Source organism: Monodelphis domestica, chromosome 4 (genome assembly GCF_027887165.1).
Source record: "Monodelphis domestica isolate mMonDom1 chromosome 4, mMonDom1.pri, whole genome shotgun sequence".
Classification (NCBI taxonomy): Eukaryota; Metazoa; Chordata; class Mammalia; order Didelphimorphia; family Didelphidae; genus Monodelphis; species Monodelphis domestica.
Genome location: NC_077230.1, coordinates 68,972,884 through 68,991,970, shown reverse-complemented (window position 1 = coordinate 68,991,970; position 19,087 = coordinate 68,972,884). Strand labels below are relative to the sequence as shown.

At 38.4% G+C, this 19,087-nt stretch overlaps 1 protein-coding gene across 3 annotated transcripts in view; it reads right to left on the bottom strand.

The window, feature by feature from the left end:
• Positions 1-19,087, bottom strand: part of DZIP3 (DAZ interacting zinc finger protein 3) — a 138,875-nt gene that overhangs the window by 87,283 nt on the left and 32,505 nt on the right. Inside the window, exons 1-3 of one of the 3 annotated variants that reach the window (XM_007493636.3) lie at positions 16,924-17,098; positions 7,366-7,451; positions 1,563-1,712 (exon numbers count right to left, since the gene is read on the bottom strand). In XM_007493636.3, coding sequence (XP_007493698.2) covers positions 1,563-1,712; positions 7,366-7,425 — 210 coding nt within the window. In that variant the 5' untranslated portion in view covers positions 7,426-7,451; positions 16,924-17,098. Of the gene's footprint in view, positions 1-1,562; positions 1,713-7,365; positions 7,452-16,923; positions 17,099-19,087 lie in introns of those variants that run through there. The other 2 variants (XM_007493634.3, XM_056793451.1) reach the window with 2 other exon arrangements.

Sequence of the window (19,087 nt, the reverse complement as noted above, 5' to 3'; positions counted from 1 at the left end):
TTGGAGTAGAGATTAAGTGGGAGGCTAAAATAAACTCCAGGAAGGAACCACTCCACCTCTGCTGCTCAGCTTGTTTCAACTCCAGGGTACATGATGCCCCTTCCAGGCTAAGCCCATCACCTCTAATCTGATCACCATGGGAACAACTTGAGCCTTAGCTGATACAGCCTCCTGCCCCCTCAGGATAAAGGGCAAGACTGTACCAAACTCTGCCTGATGCTTTCCTTTATCAAGGGCAGAAACTGGATCTTTTAGGTTCACTCCAAGTCAGTATCTGCTGCTCTGGCTAGTTTCATTTCCACTGAACATTATCAGGCTACCCCCTCCTCCCAATTTTCCTCCTCTCCTACATTCCTTTATGTGCTGTCTCCTTCCAATACATTGTAAACTTTTTGAGAGCAATGACTTTCTTCTTACTAACTGTATCACCACTGCTTAGCACACTGTCTACCTTTATAAATATTCATTGGATTATATTGCAAAGAGAAAGTTTATGATTTTATTGGCATCCAATAAGGTGTGAAACTCAAAATCCAAAGTCTTTCTCAACATTGTGACACTATGATTTTGGTCCTGTGGATATTTCTTTCTAGAAACAACAGACTTAATGGATTGATGGAAATTATCCCCATTTGATTTCACAATCAGAGTGATTAGAGGCATGAGCATAGAAACACGTACAAAGTCACGCTAAAATACCTTCTGTTATTGTTTTTTTCATTTGCAAGGGTCAGTAATAGTGTTTCACAAAAAGCAGCAACATCATAATGTTTCACAAGAAAGGCACATGTGCTATTTCTAAGATAAATCTAGTAGTGGTCATTTTCCACTTCTAAATTAAAGTGACTAGTGCAAAAGACAAAACAGCACATTTCCTTTAAGGTGAAGAAAAACGTTCTTTTGAGATGTGACATATAGACTCTTCCTGCACAGTACATTATCGAAAACTTCAACTTACAAAATGGAAAATAGTATATTTTTTAGCCATTCATGTTTATTAAATCTAATAAACATAAATATATTTTCTCAAAGAAATTTCAACTATTAATTCTTAACAACATAGCATCTTTAAGGATTTATAATCACTCTCTTATAAGTAAAGAAACAAACCAAGAAGGAGAAAAAAAATTGGTAAATGTTAACAGAGGGACTTACTTGTAGAACTGGGAACAGAACGCTGGACCTTCTAATTTCCCTTTTGTTAGCTAACCTACCACATTCAGACAAGGTCCCTGAAGAATGATGGCCACTTAAATCTTCTAAATAACAAAAGCCTAATGATTAAAAAGGGCCCTTGGGACAGGAGAGATTACTGACCCCACCTGGATCTAGAAGTAATTCAATGCCTACTACATGCCAGGCACTGTGCTAAGTGTTTGACAAATATGATCCCATTTGATCCTCCCAACAACCCTGAGAGGAGGGCGCTATTATTATCCCTCTTTTACTGTTGAGGAAAATTGGCTAGATTTACTGAGAAGGAAAGATAAATAAAGCAATCACCCAAATAGAATTATACTTCTTCTAAGACACCCCCATAACCAAATGAATTATGCTTTCACCTGTATCACTTGCAATAACAAAGTTGTATGTATGAATTCCTTGATGTGAGGATTCAAGCCTCTGGGGACTGCTGAAATCACTTTCAAAATCCTTCTCAACTCCAATAGCTCTTCACCGGATATTAAATCTTCATCATGCATGTTTTTTTCCTATTCAATAGAAAAGAAATATGAATTAGTTATTTCATTGCACATATTCCAATTTTCCTTACTACCACTCACTATACTTAAGTAACAAACTGCAAATATCTTAGCACATAGTTGATTATTTCCAGTTCATCCTATGTCAACTGTATTTTTGGAACCCCAAGTTTGCCCCTGTGCCTCGAGAACCTGGTGCCTTGGGGGAAGGAAGTTCCTGACTGACCTTGTCTCTGACTGAACAATAAATCTTAAAGTACTTGTGACTGCATTTAGGTGGGACTAAGTAGACATAATCAAATCTTGAGACTTCTCCCAGATAGCCCAGGCCCTGACTGGAATCAATCCTTTTGTGTCCATTGTAAAGCATCAGCCTCTCCCTGATGATCCAGCCCTGGACTCCTCATTTCCTAGCGTCTATTGTAAAGCTCATCAATCATACTTCCCTGCCCTTTATTCCCCCAAAGGTATATGAGACCCCAAGTTCTATTGCTCTTAAATCATCTTTGGAGGTGAGTTTTTCCAGAGACACTGTGACACTGGTTCTGTGTGGTGGCCAAATATTGAGCACTGTCTCTTGTCCTGATTAAAAATTTGGTCTTTCTGACTACTTTAGTGGTTCTGTGTTTTTCCAACTTGACACCTATAACATAGCTTATTTGTACATATTGTTTATATAGTGCTTACAAATTAGACTGTGACCTCTTTGAAAATAGGAGCTGCTAGAGTAGCTAGGTAGCTCTGTGGATAGAGAGCCAGGCCTGGAGTCAGGAGAGAAGGACCTGGGTTCAAATTTGACCTCAGAAACTTTGTAGCTGTGTCACCTCTAGCAAGTACCTTAACCCCAATTACCTAGCCCTTACCACTCTTCTGCCAGAATTCTAAGACAGAAGATAAGAGAGGGAGGGAGGGAGAGAAGAAGAAAGGGAGGGAATAAAGGAAAGGAGGAAGGAACAAAGAAACAGAGGATGCCTTTTACCTTGCTTTTTATCTCTAGAGCTAAACAGTGCCTGGCATATATAAAACACAATAAATATTTGTCAACTGACTGCCATTGTAGATGCTTAGTGAATGTTTACTGATTAACACAATTGTAATAGTTAAAATTAAATCATGAGGCTGTTAGTAGTTTTAAAAATTTAATTTAATCAAAGTAGCGATAGGAAAAATAGGAAAATGTAGGAAAGAGGTAGAGAGTCACTTAGCTAAATACCCTAATTGCCATTCTGGTGGATTGAAGCTCACCACCACCAAGGGCTCCTTCAGGTTCCAATGTCCAATCAGAAGAGCTCAAGAGAGCTAAAGCAGCCTTGGTCTAGGCTTATAAGTAGTTTTCTCCACCCACTAGTTCTCTCACATCACATCTCAGGAACCAATCATAGTTTCTTCATTTGCCTGGCACTGCCTCAGGGGAGGGGCAGTGCCTGAGGGATTAGTTTCCCCTCTTGTTGGTTTCATCTTCCTTTCTGGGGTTTTGTCTATACTTATATATCTCACTGGTAAAGGATCTCCAGGTCCCTGATTAATTACATCAAACAAAGTGACATAATGGGGGAGGGGAATACCCTTTTCGTATGGTAATTTTTACATCCCTCCAAAATGCCAGTTATTCTTGAACATTTATATTTTGCCTTTGGATACATAAAGCTAGAATGAAAAATACTCCAATAGATCAAGGACTTGTAATTTTGTCAGTGTGGGAACTCTTGCCACAGATATAGATCATAGCTCTTGTATAGCTCATAAGATCTGAGATTAAGAGCCTTCAGACAAGTCATTTTAAACATGAAAAAACTGAGGCACAGAGTAATTTAAATGACTTGACCAAGGTCACAGTTAGTGTAAAGGTAGGCATATATGGCATGATTTGAATCCCAATCTTCCTGAGTCCAAATCCAGTACCCTAACCACTACACACTATGCTATCTCTGATCTTAGAGAATTGTCTGAAGCTCAACAAAATTAAATGCTTTGTTCATATTTTTAACAGCCCCAGTAAGTATAAATTACAAAGATTTGAACCCAGGCCTGCCTGACTCCAAGCCCCTCTATCCACTAGGTTATGCTGAGTTAAAAATATTTACTTTTGCAAAAAATGGAGCTATTGCTTATAAATACAGAACAGTTTAAAAAAAATCAATGGAGCTACATAATTGAAGTGTAAAATAAGGCATGTATACCAAATTGTTCTTTGGAGCAAACAAAGCCCCATTCAATTAGAAATGATGACAAAGCCAATGCTAATGGCCCACTGTCAGAAGGACATGCTCTCCAAATGACAGTTAAAAAACTCCTTCAGATATTGTCTTGGGATTGTCTGATGTTCACAAGTTGAATATTTATTAGTGACATGTCTGAAGTACTGCTAAAAGGAAAGCTAAGTTCAAACACGATATCCTGCAGGCCTCTTGCTACATACACTAAACTATTATTCATTGTAATGACAGGGAACATGGAGTATTATGCAAATCAAGGGTAACAAGTTTCGCAATAATACTTTACTTTCTTCTGTTGTAGAATTAAACAACGCGCCTTTTTTGACTGATCTATACAATAACTAACTTGGAAGACTCAGAACCTTGTGCTGTTTCCATTATTTGGACAAGCAACTATAACTGGAACCCAAATATCAGAGCACAACTGCACTTAATGATATGGAAAAATGGCCCACTTGGCCAGGGCTACCCCCCTGCCTTCACCAATGCTCTGAACCCACTGCCTCTTTCCCTAGATCTTGGCCTTCCTTTGCTCCTTTCTCCTCCCTCACTAGCTTTGTGAACTTCCCTTGGTTCATAGGGCCCTTCCCTTTTGCCTTAAAGAATGTTCCTCTCTCCTGACCCAACTGTCCTTCAAGAAATTGAGTACATACTGAAGTGCTTCCTGTGTGCAAAGCATTGCTACTATTCAGCAGATTAACTAATGTGACAAAAAAGAAAAATGATAAAATATTGGAGGGGAGGTAAGAAAACTGAGACACTGTTTCTGAATCCAGGAACTGAGCGGACTGTTCTAGAGAACAATTTGCAACAAAGTCCAGTGTCTGAGGGGTCACAAGCTGTTTATCCTTTGACCAAGCAATACCACCATTAAGTCTGTATCCCAAAGAAATCAAAGATAGGGGAAACATTTATGTACAAAAACATTTATAGGAGCTCTTTTTGTGGTGGCAAAGAACTGGAAGCCAAGGGGAGATCCATCAATTGGGGAATGGCTGACCAAGTTGTGGAATGATTGGAATGAAATATTATTATGCCACAAGAAATGACAAATAGGACAATTTCAGAAAAACCTGAAAAGACTTAAATTGATGCAAAGTGAAGTGAGCAGAACGAAGAAAACATTATACACAATAACAGCAATAATGTATGATCAACTGTGAATTACTTAACTATTATCAACAATGGAAGAATTCAAGACAATCCCCAAGAAACTCATGATGAAAAATGGTATCCACAGCCAAAAAAAGAATTGATAGAGACGCAGATCAAAGCATTCCATTTTTTACTTATATTCTGTACTTTTTTCTTGAATGTGTGATGTTTATGATAATGGATGATGGATATAGAAATATGTATTGTGTGGCAGCACATGTCTAACATATTGCTTGCCACCTTGGGAAGGGGGAAGAAAAAGAGAGCTTAGATCACAAAATGTCAGCAAATGAATGCTAAAAAGTTTTTTTCTATATGCAATCAGAAAAAGAAATACAATTAATAAAAGGCTAAGCATGGTGCTAGGTGGTAGGGACACAAAGGCAAAAAGGAAATCATTCCTGCAATCAAGGAGCTTATGTTCTACCATTCCCACACTTGATATTTTGAAAGCATCAAACCAAAATTTGCTTAGCAGCCAGAGGGACTATATTTTGGATGATTTCTGCAAAATGCAACTCACACTAAAGAGGTATGGTAAGTTCAAAAACAGGAAAGCAGAGCTGTCAGTTGACCTGATATCATTTTGTCATCGCTCAAGAATCCTGATACAAATAGCATCTCTTCACTAAAACTTCCTGATTTTCCTCAGTCCAAAGTGATGTCTTCTTCCAAATATCCACCGCATTCTGATCCTGTTTCCCTTAATACTCGCCACTTTCTGCCTCATAGGGTAGAGGGGTGTGTGTGTATTATTTTGAGAGCACATAGTAGGCCCTCAATCAATAGTTGGTAAGTAAGGTTGAAAAGAAGCTTCATTTATGGCATCAGTGCTTACCCTTTTTTTGAGACATGAGCCCCCATTGGAAGTCTGGTGAAATTTATTAGGCTCTGGAATCTTGTTGTTTAAATGCATAGGATTATAAATGAAACCCAAAGTTAGTGAAAATAAAGAGGCACATTTTTTTTCCCCATCCAAGTTCACAGAGTCCTTGAATTCTCCCAATGTACCCCTCCAAGTCCCAGGTTAAGAACCCTTATCCTATTGGTTGGGCTAGGTAGCTGTTATGGTCCTTTTCAATTCTCAAATTGTTTTATCAAATAATGCTATCCTGTAGTAAAGATGTATATTAATATTGTAGTGATTTGTCCTTGGAACAATAAAGAAGAGCTTATTAAATGTTGATTGATTGACTGAACAAAGTTTTTTTAAACCCACTTCACCCTACAATATTTCATTTTCTCAATTTAGCCAAAGACAAATGATAAATTAGCACATTGCTTTAACTGCTTCACTGTAATTCTCTTAATAATCATCATTTGAGGGGGCAGCTGGGTAGCTTAGTGGATGGAGAGCCTGGCCTAGAGACAGGAGGTCCTGAGTTCAAATCCGATCTCAGACACTTCCCAGCTGTGTGACCCTGGGCAAGTCACTTAACCCCCATTGCCTAGCTCTTACCACTCTTCTGCCTTGGAACCAATACACAGTATTAATTCCAAGACGGAAGGTAAGGGTTTAAAAAAAATAAAACAAAATAATCATCATTTGAAGTAGAATTCATACAGCAACTTACTTTCTTCTATGACATTATGTACTGCCAATAGACTTCGGTTGAAATATAACATATATGTATTCATCACGTTAGATTCATCCATCTTTGGAAAGCTGATGCCACAATGCAGAAGATGTCAATGTTGATAATTTATCCCTCTGCCCCAAATGGTTGTTTATAAAGTTTTTCTTTTCTTAATCTGATTCCTGTCATACTTGTTTTAGTCTAATTTGCTCATGCTTCTTATTTCAGGTGTAGCACGCTCTCTTTAGTAGTCACATACCTCGTGAATGCTAGATTTATTGCTATTTTACATTTAATCACTTAATAGCTATACACACACACAAACCATACGCATTGCTTCAGCTTTACAATCCATGTATTAACAATAAGATTATAAATGTGATTAAAATATGTAAGATCCACCAAATATTATATTGCCACCGACTCTAGGAGTTAATGAGCTATAAGTTAAGAAACTGTTTTGGGGGGCTCACTTTTCTCCCATGGAGATGGACAGAAATCATATTAATAAAGTTGTAGGGAAGCCACACATCTAAACTTTTAACAGCTACCCAATAATCCATCTATCCATCCATTAAACAAATACTTAAGAAGAATTTGTATCAGAACTGTTGAAATAGAAAGTTCAACTTATTTCTCATTCCAGGTAAAATTTTTTGCCATTTTCTGAAAAGCCCTTTAACAACTGCCTAAAATAATTAAATTTACTCTCACCATTTGATTATCTGCCGACTTCATTGGTCTCTCGGCTTTGCTCTTAGGGCGATTCTCCATAGTTGAACTCCCAGGTTCAATAGAAGCTGAAAGAGAAAAGTTTTTTTCAAAATACAGAATACAATCATCTTAGTTAACTTCACAGTCCCTAACTAGTTGAAAGTTTGTATCGGAGTCTCAAAAGTTGTTCAAAAGACAGTTGGAGTAAAGATGCCATATCTTTTAGGGAAATCAGGGAAGAAATCTTTGCCTTTCCATTACTGGGCATTAGTTGATATCATAAAAATAATACAAAAACCTAATATATTTAACAGTTATATAACAGCAAACAAGAAAAGAAAAAGATTACTCTGAGGCATAATTCCATAGAATAGTCCCAATAAAATTACTGGTTTTTGGTAGAAATAACCCATTCTGAAAAAAATGTATTTTAAGCAACCTGGTCTGTTTAAAAAAGTTGATCACTGGGTTTCTTCTCTCTCTCTTTTTTCCTTTTAAAAACCCCTTACCTTCTGTCTCAGAATCAATACTGTGTATTGGTTCCAACGTAGAACAATAGTAAGGGCTAGGCAATAGGTGTCAAGTGACTAGTCCAAGAATTGTCTGAGGACAAATTTGAACCCAGGACTGCTATCTCTAGGCCTAACTCTCAATTCACTGCTCTACCTAAAGTCCTTTGTCAGTAAAACTTTAAAGGACTCTATTCTGTTTGTACAGATCTCATATATGCATTGGTGGATTAATACAGGTATTTGAATTTTTTTGTAATTTTAATACTTAAGGTGTTTTTCTCTGATATTTCTCAGTGGTATATTAGTGGTACATAAAATGCAAATGATTTTCATATACTCTGCCCACTTACCTTGCTGAAAACTGAATGCCTTTTATTTTCTAAGTATACAGTCATTTGCAAATAATATTTTAACCCCTGGGTTTATCCTTGAACTTACTCTTCTTGTCTTATTCTGATTCCTTTAATAGCTGAGTCCTTTTTCCATAAATATTTTGCAGACTAGATAGCTGCAAATCCTCCCTCTCCTCCACTCTCAGATCATTTACTTCTGATTTCAGTTCACCTATCTGTTCACTCCAAATTCCAGTCATCATAACCCACTTTTTTCAACAGGAATTTCCTTCAAAACATATTGTGGCTACCCCTCTTTCCAAAGGCAGAAATAAATTTAGTAAAGCTGCTTTCTAATTATAGGGGAAAAAAATCACTATTATTCTTTTCACATGTCATTGCAGCCAATAAAAACAAATAATTTTGTTCTCTACAACCAGAAATCATTCGGATGGTCAGTCAATTGATCAATAAACATTTGTTAAGTGCCTACTATGTGCCAGGCAAAGTGCAAAAAAAGAAGAAAAAGACCGACCTTGTCCTCAAGGAGCTTACAATCTTACACACTCCTTGCAAGCTTGTTTAACTAGGATATTTTTCCACCAGGTGTCTTACCAAACACCCATTTTTGCCATCTATTTAGCCATTAGAAAGTAGTTAGTTGTGGTTGAGAGACAGGTCTAGAGCAAATCTGGCCTCAGACACTTCCCAGCTGTGTGACCCTGGGCAAGTCACTCAACCCCTACTGCCTAGCCCTTACTGCTCTTTTGCCTTGGGACCAATACACAGTATTGATTCTAAACCAGAAGATAAGGGTTTTTAAAAAATTAAATAATTAGTTATGTTGTATCTCCAGTGACCTGCATGAAACAGAATGAGAAAACTATCACTCCTGAGCACACCTTTTATCAGTCAAGTCTAGGATTCTGCCCATGGGTTTTAAAGCTGTTGCAGTGCATTAAAATGTAGTTCACATTTTGGAAGAAAATAATTCCTAGAGATAACTATAAAGTAAATTTCTGTAATTCAAACACCAAATATTATTGTAAATTAGACCAAGGAATGGAGGGCCAGAGCGATTTGCCTAAGATCACGCAGATAATAAAAAAGGAGCAGAATGAGGACTGGAATTCAGGTCTCCAAAAATCAGGGCCCTGTCCACGGTACCATCCTGCCTTACTTTATAGCAATTCAACAAGCATGGCCAGACTGAGCATCCATCCACTTTGCACCCACAGGAAGTGTTACTTTCTAGGAGAAAAAGGGGAAGGAAAAAGTCAGAATTTTAATGATTTGCCCCAGATCTCACATTTTCTGACCCCCAGGGGCCAGCTCAGTCTGGGTGCAGGTGGCTTACCAATCATATTCATGAAAACCAAAGTTCCTTAAGGCAATAAGGCATTCCTTTTTTTTTTATTTTATTTAATTCATTAATTTAGAATATTTTTCCATGGTTACAAGATTCATGTTTTTTTCCCTCCCCTCCCCCAACCCCCTCCCATAGTGGGCGCAATTCCTCTGGGTTTTACATGTGTAATTGATCAAGCCTAAGGGCTTCCTTTAAAAGAAAGTGACATCAAAACAGTTCAGCATCTGCCTGTCATGGCCACATGACAACCCAACACTACAGCAGGCTATGGAGAATATTACAATCAACAAGTATTTGTTAAGTCCCTACAAAATTGTCAAGCTCTGGGCTAATTGCTAGGGACACAAATGAAATAAATGAAACGCTCTTTACTTAGAGGAAGGCAGATGACATAATGAATGCAGCCTTGGACTTGCTGTCTGGAAAATCCGAGTTTAAATTCTGCCTTGAACAAAAATTCTGCTGTGTGATCCTGAAACCTCTTTTTACCTCAGTCTTCTCATCTACAAAATGGGAATGATGATAATACTACTGCAGTGAATGCAATTCTCAACAGTATTTCTTAACTATAAAATAACTTATTCTCTGACTGGTCAAAACATCCGAACTACGGTCAAGTGACTCTCTCAACCATCATAAGTAAATGGAAACTCCTGATCCTGATACGCATTTTGGGGGGAGCCCATTATTCAATTCCTCCCTTGAACATCCCAAGACATCTCTAATTGGTAATCAGGTGATCCGTCAGACCCTCAGTCCTTCCCCAAAATGAAAGGTGAAGTTCTGCAGGGAAGCAAGAAAAATGTCATTGCAAAATGTTCCAGTTAGCCAATTTGTAAAAGAATCACATTCCTCCAAAGAGAAGGCAAAAATCTATCGACTAAAAGTAGTCACCTGGCTCAGGAATTCTCCCTAATACACAGAACTGACTTGGGACCTTTATAATCCAGGAACCTGGTACAAAAATAGAGTACATGAAAAATAAATTCTCACAGCCCCTTCCTAACAGAATTGCTGAAGACCAAATAATATATATATATAAATATATGTTTTGTAGATATGCACATATATACACATAATGTGTATGTGTGAATGTGTGTATTACAAACTCTAGACTACTAATTCTAAACTATCATCATTAATATTGACAAGTTTGAAGAACTGAAGCCCCAGACCTCATTTTTCTTTTAAATGAACACGCCATCGGTTTGTGTCGTAAATGTCAATATGTCCATTGTTGGGGCGAGGGGCTTACCTAAGGAAGGCTCCTGAGTGTCTCTTATTTAGTTGAAACTCAGAAAGAGCTTTCATGCAGTGCCTTTAGAAATAGCACTTTAATGACTCCCCAAGGGGCAGATATGACAGTAAGGAGGAAACTTTATCTCCCTAAAAATTGGTTACCCAAAAAACCGCTCTGTCCTGGGAGAGGCCCAAACAGAGCATGCTCTGACCCATCTGACCATACCCTCCCCCAATAACTTGAATTTGTTGAATTGATCCAAGTCCTTCTCCAGTTTCCCAAATACAGTAAAAAAAATGTGTTTTCTAAATGCAGCAGATTTTGATCTGTTGTCCCATCTTCTTTTTCAACCTCCACAAATTGGCAAATTTCTAAGTCAATAGTACCAGAAAAGACATTACAGGTTATCTAGTTCCACATTTTATTTTGTTAAATTCAGTTTTATTTTTCGTTCCAATCAAGCAACATTTATTAAGTACTTATTACACGCTGGAAATACAAAGAGACAAGGACAGTCTCCGCCTTCAAAGAGATTACAATCTGAAGGGAGAGACAACTTGCAAACGTATACAAAGCAATCTATATACATGACAGAAACAATTCACACTTCTCTGAAAGTCTAGATGTCAAGAAGGCAAAATTCTGCCTTATTTCCAGATTTTGTCAATGAGGTTAAATAGCTTCTTTACTTCACTAGGCCTTCACTTTCTCTTTTGTTGTATTTTTTTTATTTTTCTCCAATTATATGTAAAAACAACTTCTAACATACATTGTTAAAAAATGTTTCACATTTGCTCCCTCCCTCTATCCACTGTCTCTGCACTGAGACAATAAGCATCTGATATAGATTTCACATGTACAATCATAAAAAAAAATGTCCATATTTGACCTTTAGTGGAAGAAAATTCAAAGAAAAAAAATAGAAGACAGAAAATGCAACATAGTATGCTCTGGTCTAGATTCAGACTCCATCAGTTCTTTCTCTAGAGGCTGATGGCATTTGTTATCATGAATCCTCCAGGATTATCTTGGATTATTGTACTGCTGAGGATAGTAAATCATTCACAGATGATACACCTGAATTCCAATAGCTATGTACATATAGGTCCTTTTCCTTTTTATTTTTTATCTCTTTGGGATAGAGATCTAGTAATAGTACTGCTGGGTCAAAGGGAATGTACAGTTTTGTAGCCTTTGGGGTACAGGTCCAAATTGTTCTCTAAAATGGTTGAATCAGTTCACAAACTCCCTTAACAATGCATTAGTGTCTCAATTTTCCCTCATCTCCTCCAATTTTTATCATTTTCCCCTTCTGTCATAATAACCAGTCTGATAGGTGGGAGATGGTACTTTACAGTTTTAATTTGTACTTCTCTAATTGATAGTGATTTTGAGGATTTTTTCAATATCATTACAGATATCTTTGATTACTTCATCTGAAAACTGCCTGTTCACATTCTTTGATCATTTATAAATTGAGGAATTGTATGTATTCTTACATATTTAAGTCATTTATGTATTTGAGAAAAGATGCCTTTAATAGAGAATTTGTAAAAATATCTTACTGTTATTACTGTATTGCCTTCCAACCTAGTTTCCCCATTTATCTACTCTCTTTTTACCCTGTCCTTACTAATAAATGTTTTGCTTCTGACCATCACCTGCCCCAATTTTGCTCTCCCTTCTATCACTCTCCCCCTTCTCTATCTCCTTCCTGTCTTACTTTCCTAGGGAGTAAGATAGATTTCTTTTTTTTTAAGCCCTTACTTTCTTAACAGTTCTAAGACAGAAGGGCAAGAGCTAGGCAATCAGGGTCAAGTGACTTGCCCAGGGTCACACAACCAGAAAGTATCTGAGACCAGATTTGAGCCCAGGTCCTCCCAACTCCAGAACTGGTACTCCACCCATTGTGCCACTTAGCTGCTCCAAGACAAATTTCTATACCTAAATGAGTATTCATGTTCTTCCTTCTTTGAAGCAATTCTGATAAAAGATTCAAGCACTCAATTACCTACTTCCACCATCTTACCCTCCAGTATAAGAACACTTTTAGGACTCTTTTATGGGAGATAATTTACCCAATTCTACCTCTCAACCATTTCTAAGTCTTTCTTTTTATTTTCCCCTTAACTTTTTTTTAGACATCATCCCATTATATTCAACACACACCCTTGCCCTCTATGTACACTTCTTCTAACTACCCTAATAATGACAAAAATTCTTAGGAGTAACAAGAATCATCTTCCCATGTAGGGATATGAACAGTGTAACCTTATTAAATCTCATATCATTTTTCTTTCCTGTTGATCTTTTTGTGATTCTTTTGAGTCGTATTTCAGAGTCAAATTTTCTATTCAACTCTGGTCTTTTCATAAAAAATACTTAAGAATTCTCTATTTTTGTTGAATGCCCATTTTTACCCCTACAGGATAACTCAGCTTTTCTGGGTGGTGATACTTGCTTACAATCCTAGCTTCTTTGCCCTCTAGAATATCATATTCTAGGTTCTACATTCCTTTCATGTAGAAGCTGCTAAGTCTTGGGTTTCCCTGACTATGGCAACATAATCTTTGAATTTATTTTCTCCTTGTCTTTGCAGTTCTGGAATCTGGCTAATAATTTCTTGGAAATATTCATTTTTTATCTCTTTCAGGTGATCAGTGGATTATTTTAATTTCTATTTTACCCTTTGATTCTGGAATATCAGAGCAGTTTTCTTTAATAATTTTTTTTTAATCCCTACCTTCTACCTTGAAATCAATACTGACAGAATCAATAAAGACAGAAGAGTGGTAAGGGCTATGCAATGGGGGTTAAGTGACTTGCCCAGGGTCACACAACTGGGATGTGTCTGAAGATAGATTTTAACCTAGGACCTCCTATCTCTAGGTCAGACTCTCAATCCACTGAGCTACCCAGCTGCCCCCTTGTTTATTGTTTCTTGATGCCCCATGGAACCATTAGATTCCACTTGCCCATCTAATTATTAAAATATGATTTTCTTGAGTAAGTTTTTATATATCCTTTTTCCATGTTCTAATTCTGCTTTTTAAAAATTCTTTTCAATGAATTTTTGTGCCTCTTTTACCAATTGGTCCAATCTGGTTTTTAAGATATGACTTTCTTCAATATTTCTTTGTACCTCCTTTACCAAGCTGGCAACTCTTTTTTTCATGATTTTCCTGCCATCACTTTCATTTTTTTCCCCAAGTTTTCTTCTACCTCTTTTACTTGATTTTTAAAATCCTTTCTAAACTCTCCCAGGAATTCTTTTTGGGCTTGAAACCAATTCCCATTGTTCTGAGGTTTCAGATATAGCAGAAATGACTTTATTGTCTTCTAAGTTTGTATTTCAGTCTTCCCTCTCAGAAAAATAACTTTTTATGTCAAATTCTCTTTTTTTTTTTTGTGATTTGCTAAACTTTCCAGTTTAACAACAAAAATTGTCCAAGTTGCAATCTGGTCCTGTGAAAGGGGCACTATCCCAAGCTTCAAGTTCTTTGCAGATTGTTTTATTATCAATAAGCTCTCAGTTCTTCCATGGTGGTATGATCTAAGGAAAGGTGTTTTTAATATTCTGTGAGTCACCCTAGGCACTTTTCTACCTTGGAACTAGGTGGAGCCCACTTTCCTTGTAGTCACAAACACAAGTGTGCTAGTGCTACTCCACCTGGGACTTTGGCCCAGGGCTGAAACTTGAATCGGCATGTGGACAATGCAACAGAGAGTTGCACCCAGAACCAGCAAACAGACCCTTGCAATCTTCAGACCAGTTGTCCTACCCCCTTATCATCTGTGGGAAAAGAGCTCTGGAAACTGTTGTTGCCAATTCAACAGCTCTCTAAGTCTGTGCAAGCTTGGCAAGGTGGAGCCTGCCTTGACATGCTGATCTGTGCTCCACTCCCTGGAGTGACTGACTTCAGTGGAGACCTTTAAATGGTCAAGGGCTGAAAATTGATTTTACCTTCATCCTTTTGTCCTGTGACTTCAAAATTAGTTTTATGGTATTATATCAAAGTTGTTTGGAGAGTAATTTGGGAGAGATCCAGAAGCTTCCAGTACTTTCTTTGTGATCTTGATTCTACCCATCATTTTCTCTTGGATCTGGGGGATAACATTTATCTTCAAGTTACACTTGCAACCAGGCAGCTCCATAGCACAGTGGAAAGAGCAACAGGCCTGGAGTGTTAGGACCTGGGTTCAAATCTGACCTCAAACACTGGGCAAATTGCTTAATTGGGATTGCTTACTCCCTGGTATTCTTCTGCCTAAGAATTGATACTAAGAAAGAAGATAAGGATTTGAAAAACAAAAATTATGCCTGCAGAATCTTTTCCACAGTTTGCCAAAAAAGAACTTCAATACATGAAATACTCAATTTATAAAGTTGTGTTCCAAAACAGAGCTGTTTGGAACTATGAAAACTTTTGTTCTCATATAAGCACTATTCAATATGGTGGTCTCATTCTCAAACCGATCCATGTCTATTTCTTCATTTACTGTCCTCCCAAGCCATGGCAGAGGGGTTCCCAATGAAGGAGCCTCCTCTGTCATTTTAGATCTGTAACTATTCTGCCTCTTAGCCGTGTCCCTGGAAAGAGTGTCCAGTAAATGGTAACTTTTAAGGCTTGAGTCCAAGCCTTGTGCAACTGCTAGCCTGGGCTGGGGTAGTGGGAAGAGCATATGAAAGGAAGCACTCCATTGGCATGAAACTCTAAATTGCTACTGAGGTCACATTTTCACAAACCAAAAGGGGAACAAAAAAATGCTATTTCTTCTACAGTCACATCAAAAATAAACTGTCTTCTCTTGGATTAGGATGTCCCCATGAGGCAGGCTCTACCGTCCGTACAGGTTAGTAATGAGTGCATAAGCAAAGCATCCCTATTGGATTTCCTCTAGGCACTATATCTGACTTTACACCTGTTGGGTATCACGCACCCAATCTGTAAGACAGGCTCATTCTCCAGCCCTGTGATGTCATCTGCGATGGCTCTCCCCTCCCTCCAACACACTTCCTAGTCTGTGTCTGGCTGGCTTTAAACTGCAAGTCTTCCAAAGTTCCCACCTTACTCTTTACTCCTAGACTGAAATACTGGCTCTTACTCACTCACCGGCGGGCGCGTGTGTGCGCGTGCGCGCACGCCCAAGTTTGCCGGGGAGCGGGAGGGGGGGGGAGGGGGGATTCCCCCTGCCTTTATTTCTGGGTACCGGCAGAAAGCCAGGAGGTGAGGCGAGTTTTGCTAGGACGGGGGATGAACTTTGATCATTCTCTCAGCTTCAGCCCATTCTAAAAGCCGGGTAAGACTGGGATACAAACCCTAGGGATTAATCAGGGTCATGTGATTAAAGAGTTTTCCTTGGGAAAACTTAAAAGGAGCTTGGGAAATTCCAAGCTACTTTTAAGAAGCAGAACAGCAGTAGTACCGAGATTCATCCATTGATCTATCGCTTACCTAGAGTGCGCTGACCAAGGAAAAGCAGAGTTTCCACGTGCAAAAAAGCAACTAGATCATTTCCTAAAATTTGTTAAGTGGAGGTTAAAACTTTCCCCTCTAAAAGCACCCTTTCGGTCGGCAGCTGTTTGTGACAGATCCCAGCAACTTGAAAAAGAAATAAGAATCTTCAGGAAATATGGAGGGGGCGGCGGGGGGGAGGAGAAGGTGGCGGCGCGGGAATCAATCTTTTAAAAAAAAAAAAAAGTTCCACAATAGGACGTAGAGGATTCCCCACTCCACTCCCAGCGGCCCCTCTCCCCTCCCCCATACTGTTAGACTGAACTTTTTAAAACAGTGGAGAAATGAATGAATATACAAAACTAAAGGGGGTGGGGGGTGGGATTGGAATGAGGAACAAAAGTAAGAGTATTTATTTTTAAGGCTACTTAAATAAATATCCCGAGGTGAAACTATTCAATAAAAAGCGCTCTAAGGGAAAATCTACTCCCCAACCAATCACTCCAAGATAAAGATCCGACAGGGTAAGTTATGGCCAGAAATTTGGGGCAGCAGCTGCATGGTGGGGATTATGTTCCTAGAAAATGGAAGGAATTAATTAGACAAATATTTTTAACAGGGTTGGGTTAAAATCACCAAGCTTTCTTACCTTTCTAAGTTTGAATGAGAGAAGGTCTTTGGACTCTTGAGCAGGGGCAAGATGTGGGTGAATCTGGGTTTCTTTGCTGTGGGTCACACCAGGAGGGACCAACTTTTCCAGCTGGTATGAAACTGAAAGCAACTCATTTGGTGTTATAACTGAGCCCTCCTTCCTGGAACTTGAAGGACCCGCCCCTTCCCAGCAACCTGTGCTCTCTCACTTTTCAGGCTTGCTACTGATGGATGTGTCATCATCTGAGGGTGGGGTTGCCTAAAGTTCCCCCTCCCCCCCTTTTAAAAATACAGAACCTCTACCTTTACCCACGTGGCCACCTAGCATAATAAACTGCGCTCAATTTATGTTATCAGTGCACCTGAGGGCACCACCTTCGCCTACTCTCAGAATGAGTTTCCCCAGAGAAAGTGACCCCAATTTCAAGATTCTCTAGGGGTGCTAAGCCCCTCAAAAACGGAGGTCATAGAACTCTCCTCCTGATGGGCTTCACCTTTATTAATCACCAAGAAAACACAATTCGAGTCAAAGGTATTTTGTGATACAGCAATGAAAAATTTCCCCTAGAAATCTGGAGCCCACTTTCCTATAGATACGTATTTATTTTCTTAAAAACCCTTCCCTTCTGTCTTAGTATCAGTTCTACGGCAGAAGAGCAAGGGCTAGACAGTTGGTGTTCAGTGACTTGCTCAATTACACAGCCAGGCAGGGTCAGAGGCCACATCTGAACCCAGGTCCTCCCAATGGCAGGCCTGGAGCTGTATCTGCTGCTACTTATCCTCTAGAAGCCCCAACACATACACAATGAATGAAGAGAGTAAATACACGTAGGTGCAACAGCTGATAAGTCACATATATGGGGCCAAGCCTGATGCTCTTGAATGGGGATCAGTTCATAATTCCTACACTAGTGAAGGGTTTTTGTTAATAACACTAACAGCAAGCATGCTGATTTTATTATTGTTCTGACGGGTCTCTTCCTTATTGACCTTACAAGAGCATGAAGTCTGTAGACCACCTGAATGTAGAGTCTCCTGGACACCAATTTGTGGAGCTCCTCTTTGCTTCTAGCTCTTTTAAGGAAAAAGAAATTTGACAAATCTAGTCAAGGGACTTAGGAAAAGAAATTTCCTGGGGGCAGGGAAGGCTGACTGTGTTCTCCCTCAAGGAAGACACTAAAAAACAACTCTCCAAAACTACTTGTCCCAGCCTCTACATTCTTTGAAATGCAATTGAAAAGAGATCATGCAAAAAGGGGTAGGAGGAGGAAACACTACAACTTAGTTTCTGCCCAAAATTACTTCCTCAATCAATAAATACCCATTTATTAAGCACCAACCATGGGCCAGACAGTGTGCTAAATGCTGGAGACATAAAAAGAAGAGAAATACAATCCCTGCCCTCAAAGAGTTTATAATACTATAATATATATAATATAATATATATATAATATAAAATATAAAAAGGGAGACAACATGCAAGCAAATAGATCCAAAGCCAGTTACATGTAAGGGAAATAGAAAATAATTAAAGGAGGGAAGGTAATAGAATAAGAAGGGTTGGAGAAGAAAAAGAACTGTTGGAGTCAAAATGCAAATGAAAGTGTACAATTTTTCAATTGTTTTTTGGGCTTATATTTTAGGGTTTGGGTTTTATAAGATTATTCACAAAAATGAACAATATGGAAATATGTTTTTTAAGATAATACATATATAACCCAGATTAAATTTCCTGATGGCACCAGGAGGGGGAAGGGAAGGGAGGGAGGGAATAATAAGTTCGATCATATAACTTAGGAAAACTTGTATGAAAGTTTATTACATGTAATTGGTAAAAAATTAAATTAAATTTAAAAAAAAAGAAGGAAAGGAGGGGCAGTTACATGGCTCAGTGGATAGATTGCCAGACTTGGAGACAGGAGGTCCTGGGTTTAAATATGCCCTCAGATATTTTTTGGACAAGTCAGTTAACCCCAACTGCCTATCCCTTACTGGCTTTTCTGTCTTGGAACTAATATTTCATCTTGATTCTAACAGAGGGTATAAATTTCTTGGTTTTGCTTTTTTTAAGTGGCTAGAGAATGCTTCAGATAAAAGAGAATAGAGAATTAAAGGAGGTAGGAGACCCAGAGAAAAAAAAAACAGAGAATTCCAGAAATGGA